Consider the following 19,983-nt stretch of genomic DNA (forward strand, 5'->3'; position numbering starts at 1 on the left):
AAATAATCATTTTCAACTTCTCGTAGAAAGTAGGGAAAATTTTTTTGAATTTTTTTCTTTCACCTTGTACATTTGCATATCTTCATGTTTCCACTGATTTGTTTTTTTTGTAAACTGGCCAACCTCAAAGTTTACCCAGCCTGAGGAGCTGCATATAGATATATTTACCCATCTAGTAAGGGCTAACATTGTTTTGGTTTTATGATGCTTGGCTAATATCGTCATTAACCAGATTTTCAGCACTAGTAAGCAGTTTATTGGTGTTGGTAGGCAGTTAATTGGTGTTGATAGACGGTTTATTGGAGTTGATAAGCAATTTTTGGTGCCAGTAAATAGTTTATTGGTGCTTACGGCATTGTAAATGCCATTCCATAATTACTGTGATGTTCCATTTACTGACGATTTTTGGTTATTGGCACTCACCCATGAACAGAACCCCTGCCATTAACAAGAGACTGTCTACTGCCTACCATAATCTCTCAACATACTTCCCTAAGAACTGAAGAGGACAACAAAGCGAATACCTAGTAAAACTTCTAGGGGGAACATATAAAAAGTAGGCTATTCCTCAAATTATATCTACTCTGTCCACTTTAGAAAAAAGTTTTCTGACTCAAGGAAAAAAGTTACCTTAAGCTGTGGGACCCACAGTCCCATAAAATTGAGGATGTGCAATCCCTAAACAATTTGGTACCAGAGTAGTTGAAAACTTTTAGTTGAAAATGCAATGAAATCAGAACAAAAAGTCTCCTCACACATCAAGGGAGTCAACAAAATCAGAGGGTGTTATATGGGCACCCTTTCCAGAAGTCTTTGAGAAGAATCCAAACTGCTGAGAAAGACACCTGACTGTTGCAGAACAGGGAAATTTAGCAGCTATATGGGAGGACTTCAAGAGTAATCATTTACTTAAAACCCACCTGGCTATGCTGCCCCCTCTCTCCCTGCCAAACACATCAAAAAAAGAAACAAGAGCATGAAAAAGTCTTGACAATTTACGAAGACAACAGATCCAAACACAAGAGAATAAATAACATGCCTTATCATACATCATTAAACTTACAGAGAACTTGTCTTCTATCAGCCTTTCTTTTACTCATGACTGTGCTGCAGACCAGGCAAGCCCGAATGATGTCACAACTCTTCACTATTCTAGCTTCTCCAGAATTAAGACACTCTTTCCATACTATGCACTGTAATAGCCATTAAAATCTAGCTTCAGAAGATCACAGTCGCCACACTTCCTCACAAGGCCTTCTACAGGCCTATACTAGAATGCCTGGCTTCAGGCAAAACCTCCATGGGACTCTTGAGTTGTAACTGACAAGTCTTGTTTTTGTATTACAAAAACATTTTTCACACAAACCCATTAATCACAAGGGGTTATGCCCTTGTCCCACCCCTACTCATTTGTTCCGTAAGAGACAATGAAATGATAAAGGATGCATAAGTCCAGCAGGATGGAGGTGTTTTCTCTTCAGGATAAAGGTGAAACTAGGAACAATTAAACACAGAATAACGCATCTTATGATTAATGGCTTTGTATAAAAAAAATTGTGTCAAAATATTTTATTATGTTAAATAAACTCACAGGGAAAGCTTTATTCAGAAATATATGTGGGAACTTTGTAGCATTACATTAGGTGATATACAGTGAATGTAATATGGACTTTACAGTGTTTGGCACTCCAGTAAAGGCTCGCATTTTGTCCCCACCATATATGACTGCACTCAGTTTTGGTGTCATATTTTCATGCTTAAACAGCCAACCTGTATGCCACAAGTTACAGTTTATGTATTTCCAAGCTGACCCTTGACAAAAGAAAAAAAAAAACCAATGCCTTTCTTACCTGTGTGGGATCTTACATGAAGTGTTAATGAGGTGAGATGATTAAACTGCTTGCCACAAATCTCACAGGTAAACTTCTTAAGACCTGTATGAGTGTTCATGTGATTGTACAAATTTCCTCTAGTTTTGAAGGCTTGGTGGCATAGTTCACATGGATATGGCCTGGGGGCAACAAAACCGTATAAGCCAGCTCAGTAGGAACTTCTAAATAAAATAAACAATATGAAGATTATTTCAAGAACTTTATATACAAGCTTTTCTTAGTAGTACCTTCCCCCCTCTGTCTAAGATACAAAATAGGTCAACACTAACAATGTACTAATACTATATTTAATATTTCAAATGGTTACTATTCCTATTAAGTAGCAAGTTATTAGAGAAATTACACTAAAACTCTGTAGCTAAGAAGTCCTACTTCTCGTCCATAGGAAGTAGGTCACATTTCACTACATGAATTTAAAAAAACATTGATCTATATTCTGAACAGGTACACTGAAATTAGACAGCAAATATGCTTGCAATAAAAGCAGATTTGACTTATTTTCAGCAGCACCCAAACTGGAATTAACATCCATCAACTATGACCCTTAATAGGCAAAAATGTTCTTGAAAAATCAACTACATGGAGGGAAAACATACCTTTCCTCTGAATGTACACTGTAATGTCTCTGAAGAAGCTGTTTGTGTTTGAATGAAGCATTACATATGTGACATACGAATAGGCGGCCGTTATTATGAGTTGACTCCCGATGGTAAATGAGTGAGCTAGGATGTGTAAAGACTTTCCCACATGTAGTACAGGGATATTCACGTTCCTCTTTTGGTGGCTGAAAAAGATGGGGCATAAAATATTTTTCAGCATGTCTTTGCAAAGGATACATAAATATAAAACTAGTGATATTTTAGAACTTTGAAAATGGACTGACATTTTCAAGCAATTGTCTTTTGAAAAAAATGTTCCTCAGTGTAATAATTCCTCTATTTATAACATGGCCTGTTTTTTTTTCTAGGCAATGAAGCTAGAACTGTAACAGTAAAACTGATTATTGTAGATGTTAGATACACTATCATTCAGAGGATAATAAATTGTGAGCAGCTGGAAAGTTCAACTGATGTCTTGAAAATAAAATATGGGGAAAAATATTACCTTGAACTAAAATCAGTATCAAATTCTGAGCATATTTGTTGTAACATATTTAATAAGTATGTATATTTACTGAAATAAAAAATGCAGTAACTTTTTAGGATTATATGTCTTTTCTAATATTTCTTTTCACTTTTCTTTGCAAAATTACATTCATAACAGACATACTATCATAAAAAAAGAACTAAAACTAACAGCAACTCTTGGTATACATATTTATGAGCAAATTTATAAAAAGAAGTCATGCTCCCTTGAAGACAAGATTCAAAACTAACTCATGAGCCACCTGCTTCCTTGATCTTGGCTAGTCTAAAAGTTGCCACTAGTAAATTTATGGGCTATAGAAGTATTGGAACCTCTTTCCAAACTGATTCCTTCACATCGATGGCACATAATACTTATACGAGGGTATCTGCCCATTAAGGGTTAAGATCAATCCTTTCTGTTTTTACAATATATTTTATGAACTGAGAATTTCTGACTGCTGGCAAAAACATCCCATTAGTAAACATAGCAAAATTATTATAATGAATGCACAAGATTATTTTTCTATGCAGAGGAAATTTGGCAACTGCAAAGATAACTGAGATTCTGAGAAGGCTGAAAACAAAAGGAAAATGACACTATGTATAAATAAAAAGACTGCTGAAAACAAAGGTCAAAGAGTCTAGACACATAATGTGGTGGCAATGCAGTCTTACACAGTAGAATATCTTAAAAATACCAGTACATCATATCTTATTACCTCATGTAACGCATAATGATTACGAAGGCTGTGCTGATATGCAAATCTCTTCCCACATGTTGCACAGGCAAAAGGCTTGGCACCTTCATGCATGCTTGCCACATGAGTCTGAAAAAAGAAAATAAAATGTAATTTGGCTAGATATTCACATCATTTTAGAAGTTTATGGGAAATCAGCTGGTCTTACACGTATAGGAAAATTTTTCAGAATCCTTTAATTCTGGCATGAACTTCCACCCAATGCTGAGATCTGTAGTCCACTAGCAGCCTTTACCTGTAACTCACGAGGTTAGGTTCTAGACCCGTTGCGCAAGGGGAATTTTCGGGTAAGTTTGACAGTCTAAAAATATTAATAAATGCTACTTCTAGAGTTTGAACTCTAAATATGACCCTAATCATGCTCCCTAAGTATTAAGTTAATCTTTAAATTAAATCAGTTACTGGAGAAAGACAGAGAAGACTTATCCTTACTTATAAGAGTGAAAAAGAAAGGTTATTTTATGTCTTTAAAATACTTCCACATACGAATTTTGTAATTACAATTATATTATTACTATTATTATTATCATCATCTCATCTTATCAATATTTGAAAATATTAATAAACATACATATGTAATAGTGTGGCACAGTGTTGTTATTACAAAAGGCAATAACTTAATAATACTTAAGAAAAGGGCACGAAACGGATAATAAGAGAAGAAAAAGGAAAAGGGAATAAGATAATGATTTTTCTTAGAGGACGAATTATCGCATTACTCGACCCAAACGATTAAGGCTTTTAGCCATCAGCCATGTGGTTTCCATCTCCCCCAAAAAACCTCTGTCCGTACCAGCGATTAGTGACCAACAGGAGATTATGGGCGACAAGCGATATCTACCAGGCATATTCGAGAAATTGGAAACTACTCTCATTAGCGCCTATGACTAATCGCCATCTGGCATACGTTAAAAGGGAATTCTATGACCCGTTGTTAGAAATTCAAAGCCTACGAATCACTGTAGAAGACCTGACAGGAAGGCGGTCTTGTATGAAGTTAGCAGCCATTCAGACACAAGAAGTCTTTTAGAAGACGCCATACCCAAGTCAAAATCCCAAAATCCAAAGGCGGGGCTAAGGAGATTTCAACCCAATAAAAGGCCAGACAGAGAGAGAAGAGCAGAGAAAAAAGGGGAACAGAGAAGTCAAGAGAAGATAACGACGAAAAGGGGAACGAGGGGAGAACCAGTGGCTCAGCAACAGGCAGAGAGAGAGGAAGACAGAAGAATCCCGAGAAGAAGAACAGGTGCAAAAGTGTGGTGTGCGAATCAATCAAAAGAACAGTGATAAGTGACAATCAATACTCTGTGAAATTCCCTCGTGCCTATAGACTCGTAATTGCAACAAGTGCCCTTCAAAGAACAAAGTTTTATCAGTCCAAGAGCCCAGTAACTCAGAAGGTGGAAAAACTTTTGTAAGAACCCCGAACAAAGAATAAAGAAATAAGCTCACATTAATCTTCATTTCTCATCCAAAATTAGAACCCTTTTAGCGAATTCCAGATCAAGAGCTTTCAGCAAGGTAAGGAGTCTAATTCTCCAAAGTATAGCCTCCAAGTTGGCACACGTTACCTTAGAGCTGTGCGCGAAAGAGTCAGTACCGTCACAGTTTAATTGGTGGCAGATCGGAGGGATACGATGAGATAAAGATTGATATAGTGACAAGATTAATTGGTGTCGAGCGGTAAGGATAGGAAGAGATAAAGTGACAGCAAAGAAACGGTGATCATCGACGTGATACGACGTGACACGAATGACAGTTAAAGACAGCGGCCGCGAAACGGAATAAAAAGTTTAGTGTCGGCATAAGAGATTTCAATCCATTCACGCCACTCGAAATAGAAGGTTCTCCCCAAAGACAGTTATCAGTGCTTCCCCAAATACAAGGACAGTTGCCGAGTTGTAACAATAAAAGCGCTCCAAAAAAAAGCCACCCACACTTTGCGAAGAAAAGCTCCACTCCGAAGAACAAGAACAGTCGTTCTACCAGAAGATGAAGATTTTGAACGCATAAAGAATATATCAAGAGGAAAGAAAACAATTTCGAAAACGCATCAGTCAACGCAATCGAAAGAGAGAGAGAGAGAGAGAGAGAGAGGTCCCCTTTCCCGAAGAGAAGAAGAGAGAGAGAGAGGGGGAACCAACACATCATTCAACGAGCTGGTAGGCGAACGCAAGCTGTCAGACGTAAACCCGGGTGCCGAAGACGACGAAAGAAGATAAGTCCTAAATGTCCCCACACTTACATAACATTAAACTTTATTAAAAGTAAATTACGCGATTAGCATTCCAAGTCAGACAATTTCAAGATACTCAGACAATTTCAAGATACTCAGTTGGTATTTCAAGATTAAAAGATTTTCACTCTGAACCTTTTTTGGCAACGAAACTCTACGATATTTCTTCATTTTAATAATTGTAACTAATCAGCTACTAAGACCTTTTCCCGAACATGTGTATTTACTAACCAGTAACTTTAAATTTTAATTTGAATTTTGATTGTGTCATTTTATGTTATTTTTTTGTGATTTTGGTTGTTTTTTGTGATTTCTTGTACTTTGTTTTTTTGTTTTAATATTTGCTTTTTACTCTTATTCGTTACGTCGAGTGAACGTTTACTTGTTTTTATTTGGTTTGTTTAGGATAACAAGGGTAATTCACGGGAGGTCTCTCGTTAGCGTACACTTTACGGTCAGTTCAGTATCGTTTTACCAGAACTGTTAAGAGGGTTTTGTTGTTATTTAAGAATCGCTTACCGGTAACGTAAGACTTTGAGAATATTTCTGGGGAAAATTCTTTTATTTTTTTTTGGTGATCGAATACTTGAGTAAAAATAATTTATTGTTATTATCATTTTCCTTTCGGGATATTACTGTCATAACTTTGATACTTTAATGATACTCAGTACTTAAGAAAATTTCCATTAACGAGTCGATGGTCAAAGGGAGATCGACTCCTTATCAGAACGTAAGATCGCCTGTGCTCACGAGAAGTCAAACAAGGAAATTAACCATGCCGGAAGGTACAGAGTCCGCGAATTTGAACGCAGCAGTAATGGGAACACATAAGGGACATGTAATTAATCACATAGCTAAATTTTGTGGAAGAAAGGATGGTCAGTTAGCTTGTAACTTAGAGAACTGGATAGAGCAGGTGGAGACACGCCTAGACAGCATAACGGGGACAGATAGAGAAAAGCTTATTGAAGCCAAGAGTTATCTTGATTTGGAAGCCGGAGGAGACTTAGAACGGTAAGTCCACTCTGAGACTTACCGAGATCTTAAGAATTGGGAAGAATTGAAACGGTATTTTAGGAAGGTCTATTCCACAGTTGGTGAAAGGGATCCAGTTACTAGCTTGGCAAGGATAGTGCGTCAATTTAAGTTAGACGAAAGATGGTATCAAGAGTTTAGCCCTCAGTTGTATAACAATATGAAATCCACAGGTTGGATAGAGGTAGAAGGAGGCAAGCAAAAAATGCTAATGGGTCATGTCAAAAAAATATTTAGACTAGCAATAATGATTGGAAGCCTGCCAACGGAAGTTATTGCAAGGATGACTCGTAAGTGGGTTGGGAGCATACATTAATCCGATGATGTAGCGGAGATTGAAGAGGAGGAAACAAAAACCTTAGGTAAAAGACCTGAAGGGAATCCTATATATGTAAGTGTTTACATAATAAAAATATGGAATGTTAGTCCATATATATAAAAGACTAAAACTAAAGAGGTCAACCAGATTGCTTGCAGGAATGTGATCAGACTAGAGACGCTAAAGATGACGTATACAATAAAAGTAGGCTAAGATAACATGCCGTCACCTGTAGTCATTCAATTGTTTATAAACATTAGTCCAAGCTCCCTGCTTGAGACAACTACCGCGACCTATAATTCAAACGGCCTATGTGATCTGTAGCGTGTCTCATTTTGATTGTATGTTCATATGTTCGAGCTACTATCTGCTTCCTTCATAACTTGTAACAGAGATGGTAGACGAGCAGAATAGAGTTAGCAATCGTCATTAGAAGAACTGTATCTCTTTACCTAAGCTTTATCATGTAGAGAGAATAGAATTAGCCATCATCATTGGCAGAAGCCATCAAGCTATCATCATTAGAAGACTTGTACAATCATACCTGATCTTCACCATGTCAAACTTCAGAAGAATATATATATTTTTATACTTCGTGTTTTCTACAAGAACCTCCTCACCGAATCATCATAAGTTTAACACATCGTCGTCATAAACAAGAAGATAATCCCGACTTCGTAAGTGATCTACAAACCCCAAGACACTCCTTGAATATAGAAGTGCAATACCAACCGACTTAGCGTAAGATTATCGCAAGTCTAACATTACCTCATAGGGCGCCTTATCATACAAGGCAAATAGCCCTAAAAGTGGTGGCAGCGGACCAGAAGAACTCTACAACTTCTCCGAAGAAAAATCAGAATAACGAAGTATCATATAAGAACTCTTCAACGACGACGAAAGCAGCAGATTCTTCAAGCAACCTAGTATCATCGTTTAGTGAATAACTTCAAGAAACAAAACCCACGTGTCCTTTTCCTACGGCAACGCAAGCTTCGTCTCTCATTAGAATCATTCAAGAAAACATCGTTAGTGAGCGTTTCCGGCACTTCAAGAAACAAACCGAACGCGTCTGCAGCATCGGATCTTTCAAGGGCTCGAATCATCGAAACAACGCGCACGGGGGAAACTGAAGCCAAACCAGGTCATCCACTAAATAGAGAAGGAGGACCAAGGCCGCGTGTCGTTATCGGAACACCGTGACTTCCCACAAAAGCAAGCTAAGTACAATTTTTTATTCATTTGGAGTAACTTTGAGTGTTTCCTTTGCAGGTCGAATTTCGTTATTCCTGTGGCTGAAGTTACGAGACATTCTTAATCTTACTTTTTTACAGAAATTATCTACATCATTGAGATTTCGCTACTGCGAGTTTTTATCTTTGAGTGTCTGTTTCCAGAAGTTCTACTGAAATATCATAATCATATACTATGTTAATTTTATCATTTTGGGTGATTATTAATCCCTTACGTAACAAATCATATTAAACAGTGAATATGCGTTTACGCAGTGGACGTCTGTATTTATACAGATGCATGGATAGGGTCGTTAGGCACCGTAGTGATTAGAAAACACTCAAAAACAAGTGGAACACCCGTACAAATCTAGATAAATTAGAGGTAACACTATTTCGGGTCATGACAATAAATGCTCCTTTGCAAGTCCCGATCGCAGTTTTAGCCTTGAGTTTTTTGAGTTATATAAAATATCGAACCTCAGTGACTCAACTTAACTTTAAAAATACGGCTGGATTGCAAGGAATAACATGCCTATAAAAAACTTTCATTAGGCTAAATGCGCTGACCAGGGTCCCTCACTATTTCAAATTTTAGCAAAGAATGAAGTAATCAACAGCAAGTACAAACAATTAATATTGAATGCAGTAGAGATAACTTGTCTTAATAGTAATCGCTCAGTGCCTATAGTTCGTCATTCATTGCTTTATACGTAACCAGCAACATAATGCTAAAAACAAGCAATACGTTGCGATGGTAATAAAGAGAAGGATCCTAATTATTACAAAAAAAAGAAATGAAACAAACAGTAGCCCTTTCAGAATCAAACAAGCAAACTCGGTTACTGTGTCACCTAGTCAAGCGGTCAAGGTCAGTCAGACCTGCCGAAGTGTTCAAAGCATAGCAAATTCCACACAATAAGCGACTCTAGCAGAGTGGGGAAAAGTGATGTTGGATCAATTATGCCATACCTTTTATTTTTATGCCAATACCTTTTTGAATTAAAAAGGATTTTTCCTATGAATCACACGACCGTATCAAGTAATCAGAGCAGGTTCTAGTAATTTTAATACAATAAGTTATTATACAATAAGTTATTATAAGTAGTGGTGGATTAAGCCCGACTGTACGCGCCGTAAAAATTAGAATATCTTGTTTTATTCCTTTAGTAAACGTAATATCCTGTATTTACGGACTCACCGTCTGTTGTTCGAACTTCCCTAATGAGAAGTCCGGATAAGCGATCGCTTACAGATACCTCTATAGTTATAAAAAAACATTGATCTGTATCTAGCGTAATTGTAAAATATCCATCTAGGGTATACAAAATATTATCTTACATCCTGCAAAATAAGGCGTGTTTATCAAAGGAAAATCCTATAAACCTTCAAACATAGTAAAATCCGTTTGAACAAAAAAAAGAGACAATTAATCAAATAATAACTTATATAAAGGAACTATACATTTGTCTCATAAATCGTAACATTTTCAAATGACCCAACAGAATTCTCCCACAACCGCAATCGCAGTTTTGCACGCAAAATCTTGAGACGCATGCACCCTCGAATGTCTTAGTGCGTGTAAAAAGACTTTGCTGGGATCTGAAATTTTAATCCTTCCCGACACTCTGAAATATAACGATTTCCGCTGACATAGCCCTAGACACGGCTGACTCGCAGCAACAAGTTAATATAGTAATCCATAAAACCTATACATATAAATATCGCATTTTTTTTTATTGTTGCTAATTTTTAATCACGCCCAATCAGTCGTAGATGAATCTCTCTGATAATCTATCTAAAGTAATATCCGTAAAGTCATTCAAGCAGAGATGATTCAGCAGAAAATTTTTTTTTTTATCTATCTGAATACCAGGATGTTTCTCCACAAGCGAGTGATCTTTGAGCAAAACGGATGTCATTGAAAACAAAATACGGTCTAAGGACAAACATATAGCTATATACGTACCTTCGCATAGAACCCCAATGAAATTTCAAAATAGAGATAAATGACGAAGTTGAAAAATGTTAGTAATAGGAGCCATTAGGAAATCAAATAAGCCCATATAATTTTTCCCTCAAACGTCATGCCATAAAAGATCGGACTTGTCGTATCTGCGTAGATTTCTGTCGCTTAAACAAGGAAACGACTCCCGATAGTTTCCAGTGCCATGTACCGACGACATCTTATCTCTGTTAGGTTAGAATAAATTTTTCACCAGCTTGGACTTACTTAAAGGCTTTTACCTGATACCATTACCTAAGTGATTGTACCTCATATACCGTTTTCAGCACACTCAGGGAACATTATCAATTTTTACGTATGCCTCCGGCTTACGTTGCGCCCCAATTACAATATAGTGTTTGGAGACTTTTAGGGGATACCCTACATGCTTATATGGTTGGTCTTATAATCTTTTCTAAATACCTTAGAAGTACACTCACATAAACTAGAGCTAGTGCTACAGAGACAAAGACAAATAATCTCAGAGTAAAATATCTAAATGTGAGTTTTTAAAACCGAACATGTTTATCTAGGTTTTATGTGTCTAGTAAAGGTCTTAAAGTAGTCCATGGTAAGGTGTCGGCTATTCATAACTTTCCGGTACCTATTAACGTAAAAGGGGGATACAGCACTTTGGCGCTGTAGTGGGTATTACAATCGTATGTAAATATGTAACTCTTCAATCATGACAGCTCCTTTAACAGATCTTACGAAGAAGAGCGTAGATTTATTATGGTCTAAAAAGCATCAACAGGCGTTCGATATCTTAAAAGCGGAATAATGCAGCTCACCTAACTTAAAAAATCCCTGATTTAAATAAGGAATTTTTTTTTATTGCAACAGACGCCTCAGACCAAGGGGTAAGAGGGGTACTACTTCAGTAATATGATAAACAGTTCTTTCCTATAGCTTTTATTCACGTAAACTAAAGCCCTCTGAAAGTAAATATACAGTAATAGGCAAGGAAGGGCTAGGTATCTTTAACTCACTAGTACATTTTAAGTTCATAATCTATGGCAATCCTGATAAAGTCCTTACTGAACATGAGTCCTTTACCGAGTTTTTTTCAAAGGCTTTAATCACAGTCCAAAAGGAACTCGGTGACAAATGATCATTCAGGTCTTTGGAGCCAAGATAAGATATCTACCTGGGAAAGCAATTATCATAGCTGACGCATTATCCCGCAATCCCGCACCATACTGCAAAGAACCATTAATTGGACTAAAAGATATTGAAACACCCGTGCCATTGTTAAAACCGTATCTAAACAAGAAAATTCCTTAACCCAAGAGATCGCGAGCATTGAATATCTGGGTCGGAGCGCAGAACTGTTACAACTGAACGAAGCAAGAGTCAACAGCGATAAGCAAACAATAAACACTTCGAACGGAAACAGAGTCAGCAGCAATAAACACCAAACAATAAACACTTCGAACGGAAACAGGGTCAGCGGCTAAGCAAAAACAATAAACACTTAGAGCAGAAACCCTAAAGCAAAAGTATATTTAAAGTATGTGTATCAGAATAATGTAATCAAATGTAATATTATATGTAGGTCCGTGACGAGGAAAACCCGAAGAACACAGCAGATGACTAACGACCAGGTAGTAGTAATAATCTCTTTTATACCAATCGTCATAAACTGGTTGCATTCCGTCATCCAGGGTTCCCTACTATGTCACAGAAAGCCAAATCACTGTTTTACTGGCCTACAATGCTTACAGATATAAAAAGCACATAACTAATTGTAACACGTGTCATGAAAACAAGGGATACACTAAGACACCTGTCAGTTTAGGGGCCTATCCTGTGCCAAATCAATCCTTGAAAGAATATGCGTAGAATTATTAACAGAATTACGAGTCTGAGAGGGAATAAACACTTCTTAGTGTTAATAGTTCCTTGACATTTGTCTCAAGCAGGGAGCTTGGACTAATGTTTATAAACAATTGAATGACTACAGGTGACGGCATGTTATCTTAGCCTACTTTTATTGTATACGTCATCTTTAGCGTCTCTAGTCTGATCACATTCCTGCAAGCAATCTGGTTGACCTCTTTAGTTTTAGTCTTTTATATATATGGACTAACATTCCATATTTTTATTATGTAAACACTTACATTAGCTCGGTCAGCTACCAAAACCAACTACTGAATATTACTCAAACTTGACTTGCATTTGACTTATAGGAGTGTGATACAGACACTATGTGAATATATATATATATATATATATATATATATATATATATATATATATAGATATATATATATATATATATATATATATATATAATATATAAAAAAAATTAAATAAATATAAAAAATAAATAAATGGATACAAGTGGAGTCAATATAATACACTCCGAAAGAAGTCGGAAGGGTTACAAATATAATAAAAAAGGAATCACGATAAAATCAAATAAGCAAAACGTAACCCATAGGTTAATTAAATATCCAAATATATATGCGTAAAGATTTGAACTCAAACTTAACGCTTTAGTAATGACAAATAAGCTAAAAGTTCAAACACATATCAAAACCTACTGACATATTGTCTGTCCCGGTGATTTATATTCGTAGTCAATGAAAAAAAAAAAATAATAATAATAAATAAAATACTGTAATATGAAATAAAAGAGATTTTAAAGTCAGGAAGTCTAGAAGTGAAAATGTATATCTATGCGAATAATCTTATACAGGGCAAATAGTATATATAAAAATTTGTATGGAAACCCTTTTTTCATTAGTTTGAATAAGGAATATTTAATTTAACATAATCATGCAGATTTCCAACATGAAACTAATATATTGTTCAATTTTGGTACTGTTTTTTTTCAGACATTCTTCTCATGTGGGTCGAGTATTAAAAAACAAAAAATTTATCCTAAAGTCGTATTTATTACAGCAAGTAACGTAACTGTTAGCTGGCTGAGAGCAATCTCCTGCCAAGTGACGAAGTCATCATTGCCGTATCAGCATTTGTTCCTTTTAACCTCAATAATCTGCTTACACAGGCTTCATCTGTGTATCGTCTCTGCTTGCGAAGCAGATTGACTGGAGAAAGGAATGCTTAGCCCGAACTTCTCATGGGCAAGGCAGACGTGTCTATCCGTATGCGCAATGCAACTTTAGTTAAGGAGTTGCAATCATTTTAAAATTAATAACAAAATAAGCAAATAGAATTTCTATAACAACAAAATGAATTAATTTTTTCTGAACCTCATAGACATTTAGAAGTATCAAGATATGTATATGAAATATTTACTTGCAACATTAGCCTATTACAATTCAAGTAAAACATTCATGGGAAAATGTCACATTTTCTTGAAAAAAAAAAAACCAAAGTTTATATAGAAATTAGTTACATAGTGGGTTCTTTCGTTGCATCGCCTGCCTATAAATAAAGTTTTAAAAATTAACCTCAGAAGATGCGCGCGAGAAAATTGAATATGAAACTTTTGTTAGGGCACATAGGATCAGATTTTATCACAACTTAATTTCAGTTAGCATAGAGAAATACAGAATCATGATTAATCTTCTCTTTGACTCTTATGCTGCCTGGCAATCTTACAAATAGCTCCGTTTTCCACTTCTTTGTCTAGTAATTTACTACCAGTAATATCGAATTTTCTTTGGGATTCGTATTGATATCTGTTTATTTTTTATAATTATGGATATTTTTACAGTCATCATAGACCTGGATAGGTTCACTCATTGTTAATGCCATGAATAAAAAAGTTTGTACAGCTGACTCTTTTGAATTCCACAAATATCAGCGAATTCATGTGGGTTAAGTTCTTGGTTCAAAATTGGCTTTCTTTCCCCCTTCCCCCCTGTATTTGGATGTCGTCTGAATTTACTTTGCCCTTGTGACAAGTATAATTTCACTTGCAGGCTGGTTAATGGAACCTGGTTACAGTATCCTGCAGTACGAGAGTTTCACATCGCAACTTCAAACAACCATTCGTCGCAGCGGACGACTACAGTCAAGTAACAACCGCCTACAATGTGAAAGGAATTTCTTGGACTTCTTCGACCGACACCATATCCCGTCGTTAATCTCATTTTAATGCGGAATGCTCCGGCAGCTGTCGGAAATCAACTACAAAAGGGACATACTTCTGACAAATTACGACCCGAAGGATATTCAACTCTACTTTGCTGGCGAAGGACTCGTGCTGGGGATGATTTTATTCATCGCGAACGTAATCGTGTAGCTTAGGATGCAGAGAATAAGTATGAGCGCAAAATAGAACGTTGGACCCACCCAGGCAAATTTTCCCCTTGTTTTAACCCTGTGAAATTGGCACTTTCATTTGGCTATAGGTGGTTGTCTGGAACTGTGTAATGGACGAAAAGTTGTTCGAACGCTAGTTAAATGTGTGGTAGTATAACCTCGGTCATGTATCCTATATATAGTAAATCATGTATCATATATATAAATGATCATAAATAATAGAGTCGAAATATATCTTTGCGTGTACGCAATAGGAATCTATTATATAAATTATCATAAATAACAGAATCTAAATATATCTTTGCGTGTACGCAATAGGAATCTATTTAAAGTGCACATATATTAATCATAATTATATGAATCCATATACATATGTATAAACAAATCAGGTAGCCTATAATCAATCTGTTACCTTTTATCTTACCAATATCTGCAGTTATATATGAGTTAGTATATGGATTAATGAATCAGATATATAACAGTTAGCATAAAAATCAACGAATCAATCAGCATAAACATTAATAATTTTATCAATTCATATATGAAATTTTTTATCAGTTAAAATATGATTTTTATCATGTTAATCTTCATTCTATGCAATTGTCAGAGTACATTAGTATTTTCTGTAGCATATGTATCTTAATGAAATGAAGTGAAAAACTGTATCATTATATATCACGTGATCACTATTATTTACCAATATCATTGTTTTATATTTTATTAATTGAATCAATTCATGTACACCATGAATTTTTATTTACTTATATATATATATTCACATAGTGTCTGTATCACACTCCTATAAGTCAAATGCAAGTAAAGTTTGAGTATATTCAGTAGTTGGTTTTGGTAGCTGACCGAGCTAATGTAAGTGTTTACATAATAAAAATAGGAATGTTAGTCCATATATATAAAAGACTAAAACTAAGAGGTCAACCAGATTGCTTGCAGGAATGTGATCAGACTAGAGACGCTAAAGATGACGTATACAATAAAAGTAGGCTAAGATAACATGCCGTCGCCTGTAGTCATTCAATTGTTTATAAACATTAGTCCAAGCTCCCTGCTTGAGACAACTGCCGCGACCTATAATTCAAACGGCCTACGTGATCTGTAGCGTGTCTCATTTTAATTGCATGTTCATATGTTCGAGCTACTATCTGCTTCCTTCATAACTTGTAACAGAGATGGTAGACGAGCAGAATAGAGTTAGCTATTGTCATTAGAAGAACTGTATCTCTTTACCTAAGCTTTATCATGTAGAGAGAATAGAATTAGCCATCATCATTGGCAGAAGCGATCAAGCTATCGTCATTAGAAGACTTGTACAATCATACCTGATCTTCACCATGTAAAACTTCAGAAGAATATATATATTTTTATACTTCGTGTTTTCTACAAGAACCTCCTCACCGAATCATCATGAGTTTAACACATCGTCGTCATAAACAAGAAGATAATCCCGACTTCGTAAGTGATCTACAAACCCCAAGACACTCCTTGAATATAGAAGTGCAATACCAACCGACTTAGCGTAAGATTATCGCAAGTCTAACATTACCTCATAGGGCGCCTTATCATACAAGGCAAATAGCCCTAAAATATACAGACCTTTAGTCACTATAGGACAAAAAGAAGGGGTTCCAAATAGATCTAGGACACCATCTAGAAATCAGAATAAGATGCCAGGTAAATCTTCTCAAGGAGGATTTTCGACAGTCACGTGTTATAACTGTCAGAAGAGAGGACATTATGCCAGTGACTGCCGAGGGATGGCCTTCTGTCCTTTCCATAAGAGAACAGGACATAGTGCTCGAGAATGCAGAAATAAATTTGTTTCAGCTCCTAGAGGTAGATCTCAGTCGAGAGGCAGAAGTAGAAACAATAGTCAATCTCCCCCAGTTAGAGGAAATAAGGATTCCGTCCCAAATAGATATGCTAATCAAACAGCAAGTATAGGGTTTCAACCAGTTCAGCCAATGTCAGACGACGCAATGGGAAATTTTCTGCTTACTGGTACAATGAATCTTCCTCTATAACAGAGAGAACGTCCGGAATGTCAAGGCTAAGCCAAGCTACACAGGTTAGCAAAGTTGATGTAGGGAATGAATATTATTATAGACCATTATTTCCCGCACATGTCGGTCTAGAGAAACCTATTATTACATTCTTTGATACAGGTAGTCCTAAGAATATAATGTCAGAAAAGGTGTATCGGTTGTATTTTTCTCACTTAAGTTTGAATCCAGCAGTAGATTGTAGAATCACAGACGTCCAGGGTAATGATATCCACGTAATTGGATAGTTAGATTTTCCATTTAGGCTAGGAAGAATTGCTCTAAGAGAAAAGGTTCTGGTAGCCAGAGATATACTATTAGCTTTTGCTCATTTGTTGATAGGTTATCCAACTATGGCTAGACAAGGGATAAGCATTGATGCCCCTAGAGAACAACTAGTGATTTCTAGAATGCCAATATGCAAGTCAATTAAAAGAACCCAGACTGAACAGAATCCCACACTGAAAGGTATTTTAAAGAAGGATAAGACGGAGGGAAGATATCCAGAATGCATCACGAGTTCACAACAGATCATTAACCTCTTAGAATCAAATCAATGCACTTATTTAAAGCTAGAGAGGGAATTAAGACTTAAACCAGGAGAAAGTACGTGGGTAGAATGTACAGTAAATCCAATTTTTGAAGGGAAGGAAATTCTCACGCTTACTGAAAAGTCGCAAGTAAATGGAATACATTATTCCTCTAGTTTACATGAAGTCAGACAGGGCAAAATAGCGTTACAGATTACGAATAACAGAGGAGGAAAGGTTAAGTTAACACCAGGTACAGAGATAGGCCTAGCAGAAGTATACTCCATACCTATCCGAATTGTAGAAAGGGAAACGGTAGCCGCGATCCGTAAAGGAAGTGAAAATTATGCTCAGGACATAAAACTGAGAAGAGCTAAAATAGGACCTCATTTAAAGGACATTAAGGAAAACCATGTTAGAGAAGAATTCATAGACTTACTGTGCGAATATAATGATATAGTCGCTCTAGACGGCGACACCTTGGGAAATACACGCGAAATAACGCACAAGATAGACATTCCATCAAACACAAAGCCAATTTACATACCAGCTTACAGAGTAGCACATTCCCAGAAGGAGATCATTGAAAGAGAAGTACAAAGAATGAATAGGCAAGGAATAATAGAACCATCTAAATCCCCATGGTCTTTTCCACTTTTGCTAGTTCCTAAAAGGGACAAAACTTATAGAATAGTTGTGGATTTCAGAAAATTGAACCAAATTACTGAAAATGATCCTTATCCAATGCCGTCAATGCGAGATCTTATCGCCACTATAGGGTCCAAGAGATACTTCACCACTATAGATTTATTGCAGGGATTCTTGCAAATCCCTCTAGACGAAGAAAGTAAACCTTTGACTGCTTTTTCCACTAGTAACGGCAGATACCAGTATGTAAGAATGCCCTTTGGTCTAAAGTCAAGCCCGGTAACTTTTGTAAGATTAATGGATAAAATTTTGGGTGATTTACTAGGCAAGGACGTACACTGTTACATAGATGATTTGGTAATAGCAACAGACACTATAGAGGAACACATAGACTTAGTCAGAGAAGTCCTAAAGAGATTAAGAAAAGCCAACCTGAAGCTTAAATTAAAGAAGTGTAACTTCCTTAAAAGGAAAATAGACTACCTTGGGCATACACTAAGTGAAAAGGGCGTAGAAGTAAACGACTTAAAGATTAAGTCAATCAAGGAATATCCTACACCTCAGTGCAAGAAGGACGTAAAGTCATTCTTAGGTTTAGCAGGTTTTTACCGCAAGTTCATAGGGAACTTTGCAGTCATATCAGCTCCACTAACTGAACTTTTAAAGGAACACGTATCATTTGTATGGACAGACGAGCAGCAAGAAGCATTTGATGAATTGAAAGAAAGATTAACACACCCACCAGTACTTAGCTTCCCAGACTTTGGCAAAGAATTCTTTTTAGCCACAGACGCAAGCCGCATTGGTATAGGAGCATGTTTAATGCAAAGACAAGATAATAAGTATAATGCCATAGCTTATTACAGTAGGAAATTAAAGCCCTCAGAAGTGAACTACTCAGTAACAGACCTCGAGTCTCTAGCTATAATAGACGCTTTAAAGCATTTCAGTTATATCATTTTTGGTTACAAGATAACCGTGTTCACGGATCATTCAGCTGCAGTAGAAATGTTAAAGAACCCTAATTTTTCTGGACGAAGAGCCCGTTGGTTCATGACAGCCCAAGATTATGATATAGAGGCAAATATGTCCCTGGGAAGACGAATAAGGTAGCAGATGCATTATCAAGATTTGTGTCAGAAGGTGATAGTATAAATATGATAAGTCAAGAAGAAGAAAAGAATGAAACAATGTACAATGACGTAAATGTATTCACCATGCATTATACAGAGATGCTTTCCCGGCAAAATTTCATAAAGGAACAAGAAAGAGATGAAGATATAAGGGAACTGTTTAAATACGTTAGAAACGAAGGAAAACACAGCCAGCAAGACTTAACCGAACTAGGTAGGAAGGTTGGATGTCCCACAGATGCACTAACGGACATAGATGGCGTATTAATTTGGATGTGTCACGAATATGATCCATTTGGTCAATTTCTAGGTGTGCTGCACAAATGGTTAGTACCTAAGAGTCTAAGAAACAAGGTCATTGAGCTAATGCACGACGATGACATGAGAGCTCACCCAGGGAGGGATGAGACAATTAGATTAATCCAAAGAACTTTCCATTGGAAGGGAATTCACAAGGATGTTAGTAATTATGTGAAGAGCTGCAACACATGCAACAGATACAAGGGAAGAACAGACAAGGAAGTACCACTAGGGAAATATCCTATCCCACAGACTCCTTTCGAAAGAGTATCTATTGATCTTATCACTAATCTTCATACCATGAGTAAAGGGAATAAGAATATACTAGTATGTATCGACGCGCTCACGAGATAAACAGAGTTGGTACCACTAACTAGTAAAAGTGCCAAGGATTGTGCAATCGCTCTCTTCGATAAGATATTTTGCAGATATTCTACCCCACAGCTCATTATTTCTGATAACGGGACCGAGT

General features: G+C 36.4%; 1 protein-coding gene across 2 annotated transcripts in view; it reads right to left on the reverse strand.

Moving 5' to 3' along the window:
• Nucleotides 1-19,983, reverse strand: part of LOC135203115 (zinc finger and SCAN domain-containing protein 2-like) — a 157,302-nt gene that overhangs the window by 27,153 nt on the left and 110,166 nt on the right. For both annotated transcript variants that reach the window (XM_064232748.1, XM_064232749.1), the window contains exons 11-13: nt 3,739-3,846; nt 2,489-2,676; nt 1,851-2,011 (exon numbers count right to left, since the gene is read on the reverse strand). In XM_064232748.1, coding sequence (XP_064088818.1) covers nt 1,851-2,011; nt 2,489-2,676; nt 3,739-3,846 — 457 coding nt within the window. The remainder of the gene's footprint in view (nt 1-1,850; nt 2,012-2,488; nt 2,677-3,738; nt 3,847-19,983) is intronic.

This window comes from Macrobrachium nipponense, chromosome 33 (genome assembly GCF_015104395.2).
Source record: "Macrobrachium nipponense isolate FS-2020 chromosome 33, ASM1510439v2, whole genome shotgun sequence".
NCBI lineage: Eukaryota > Metazoa > Arthropoda > Malacostraca > Decapoda > Palaemonidae > Macrobrachium > Macrobrachium nipponense.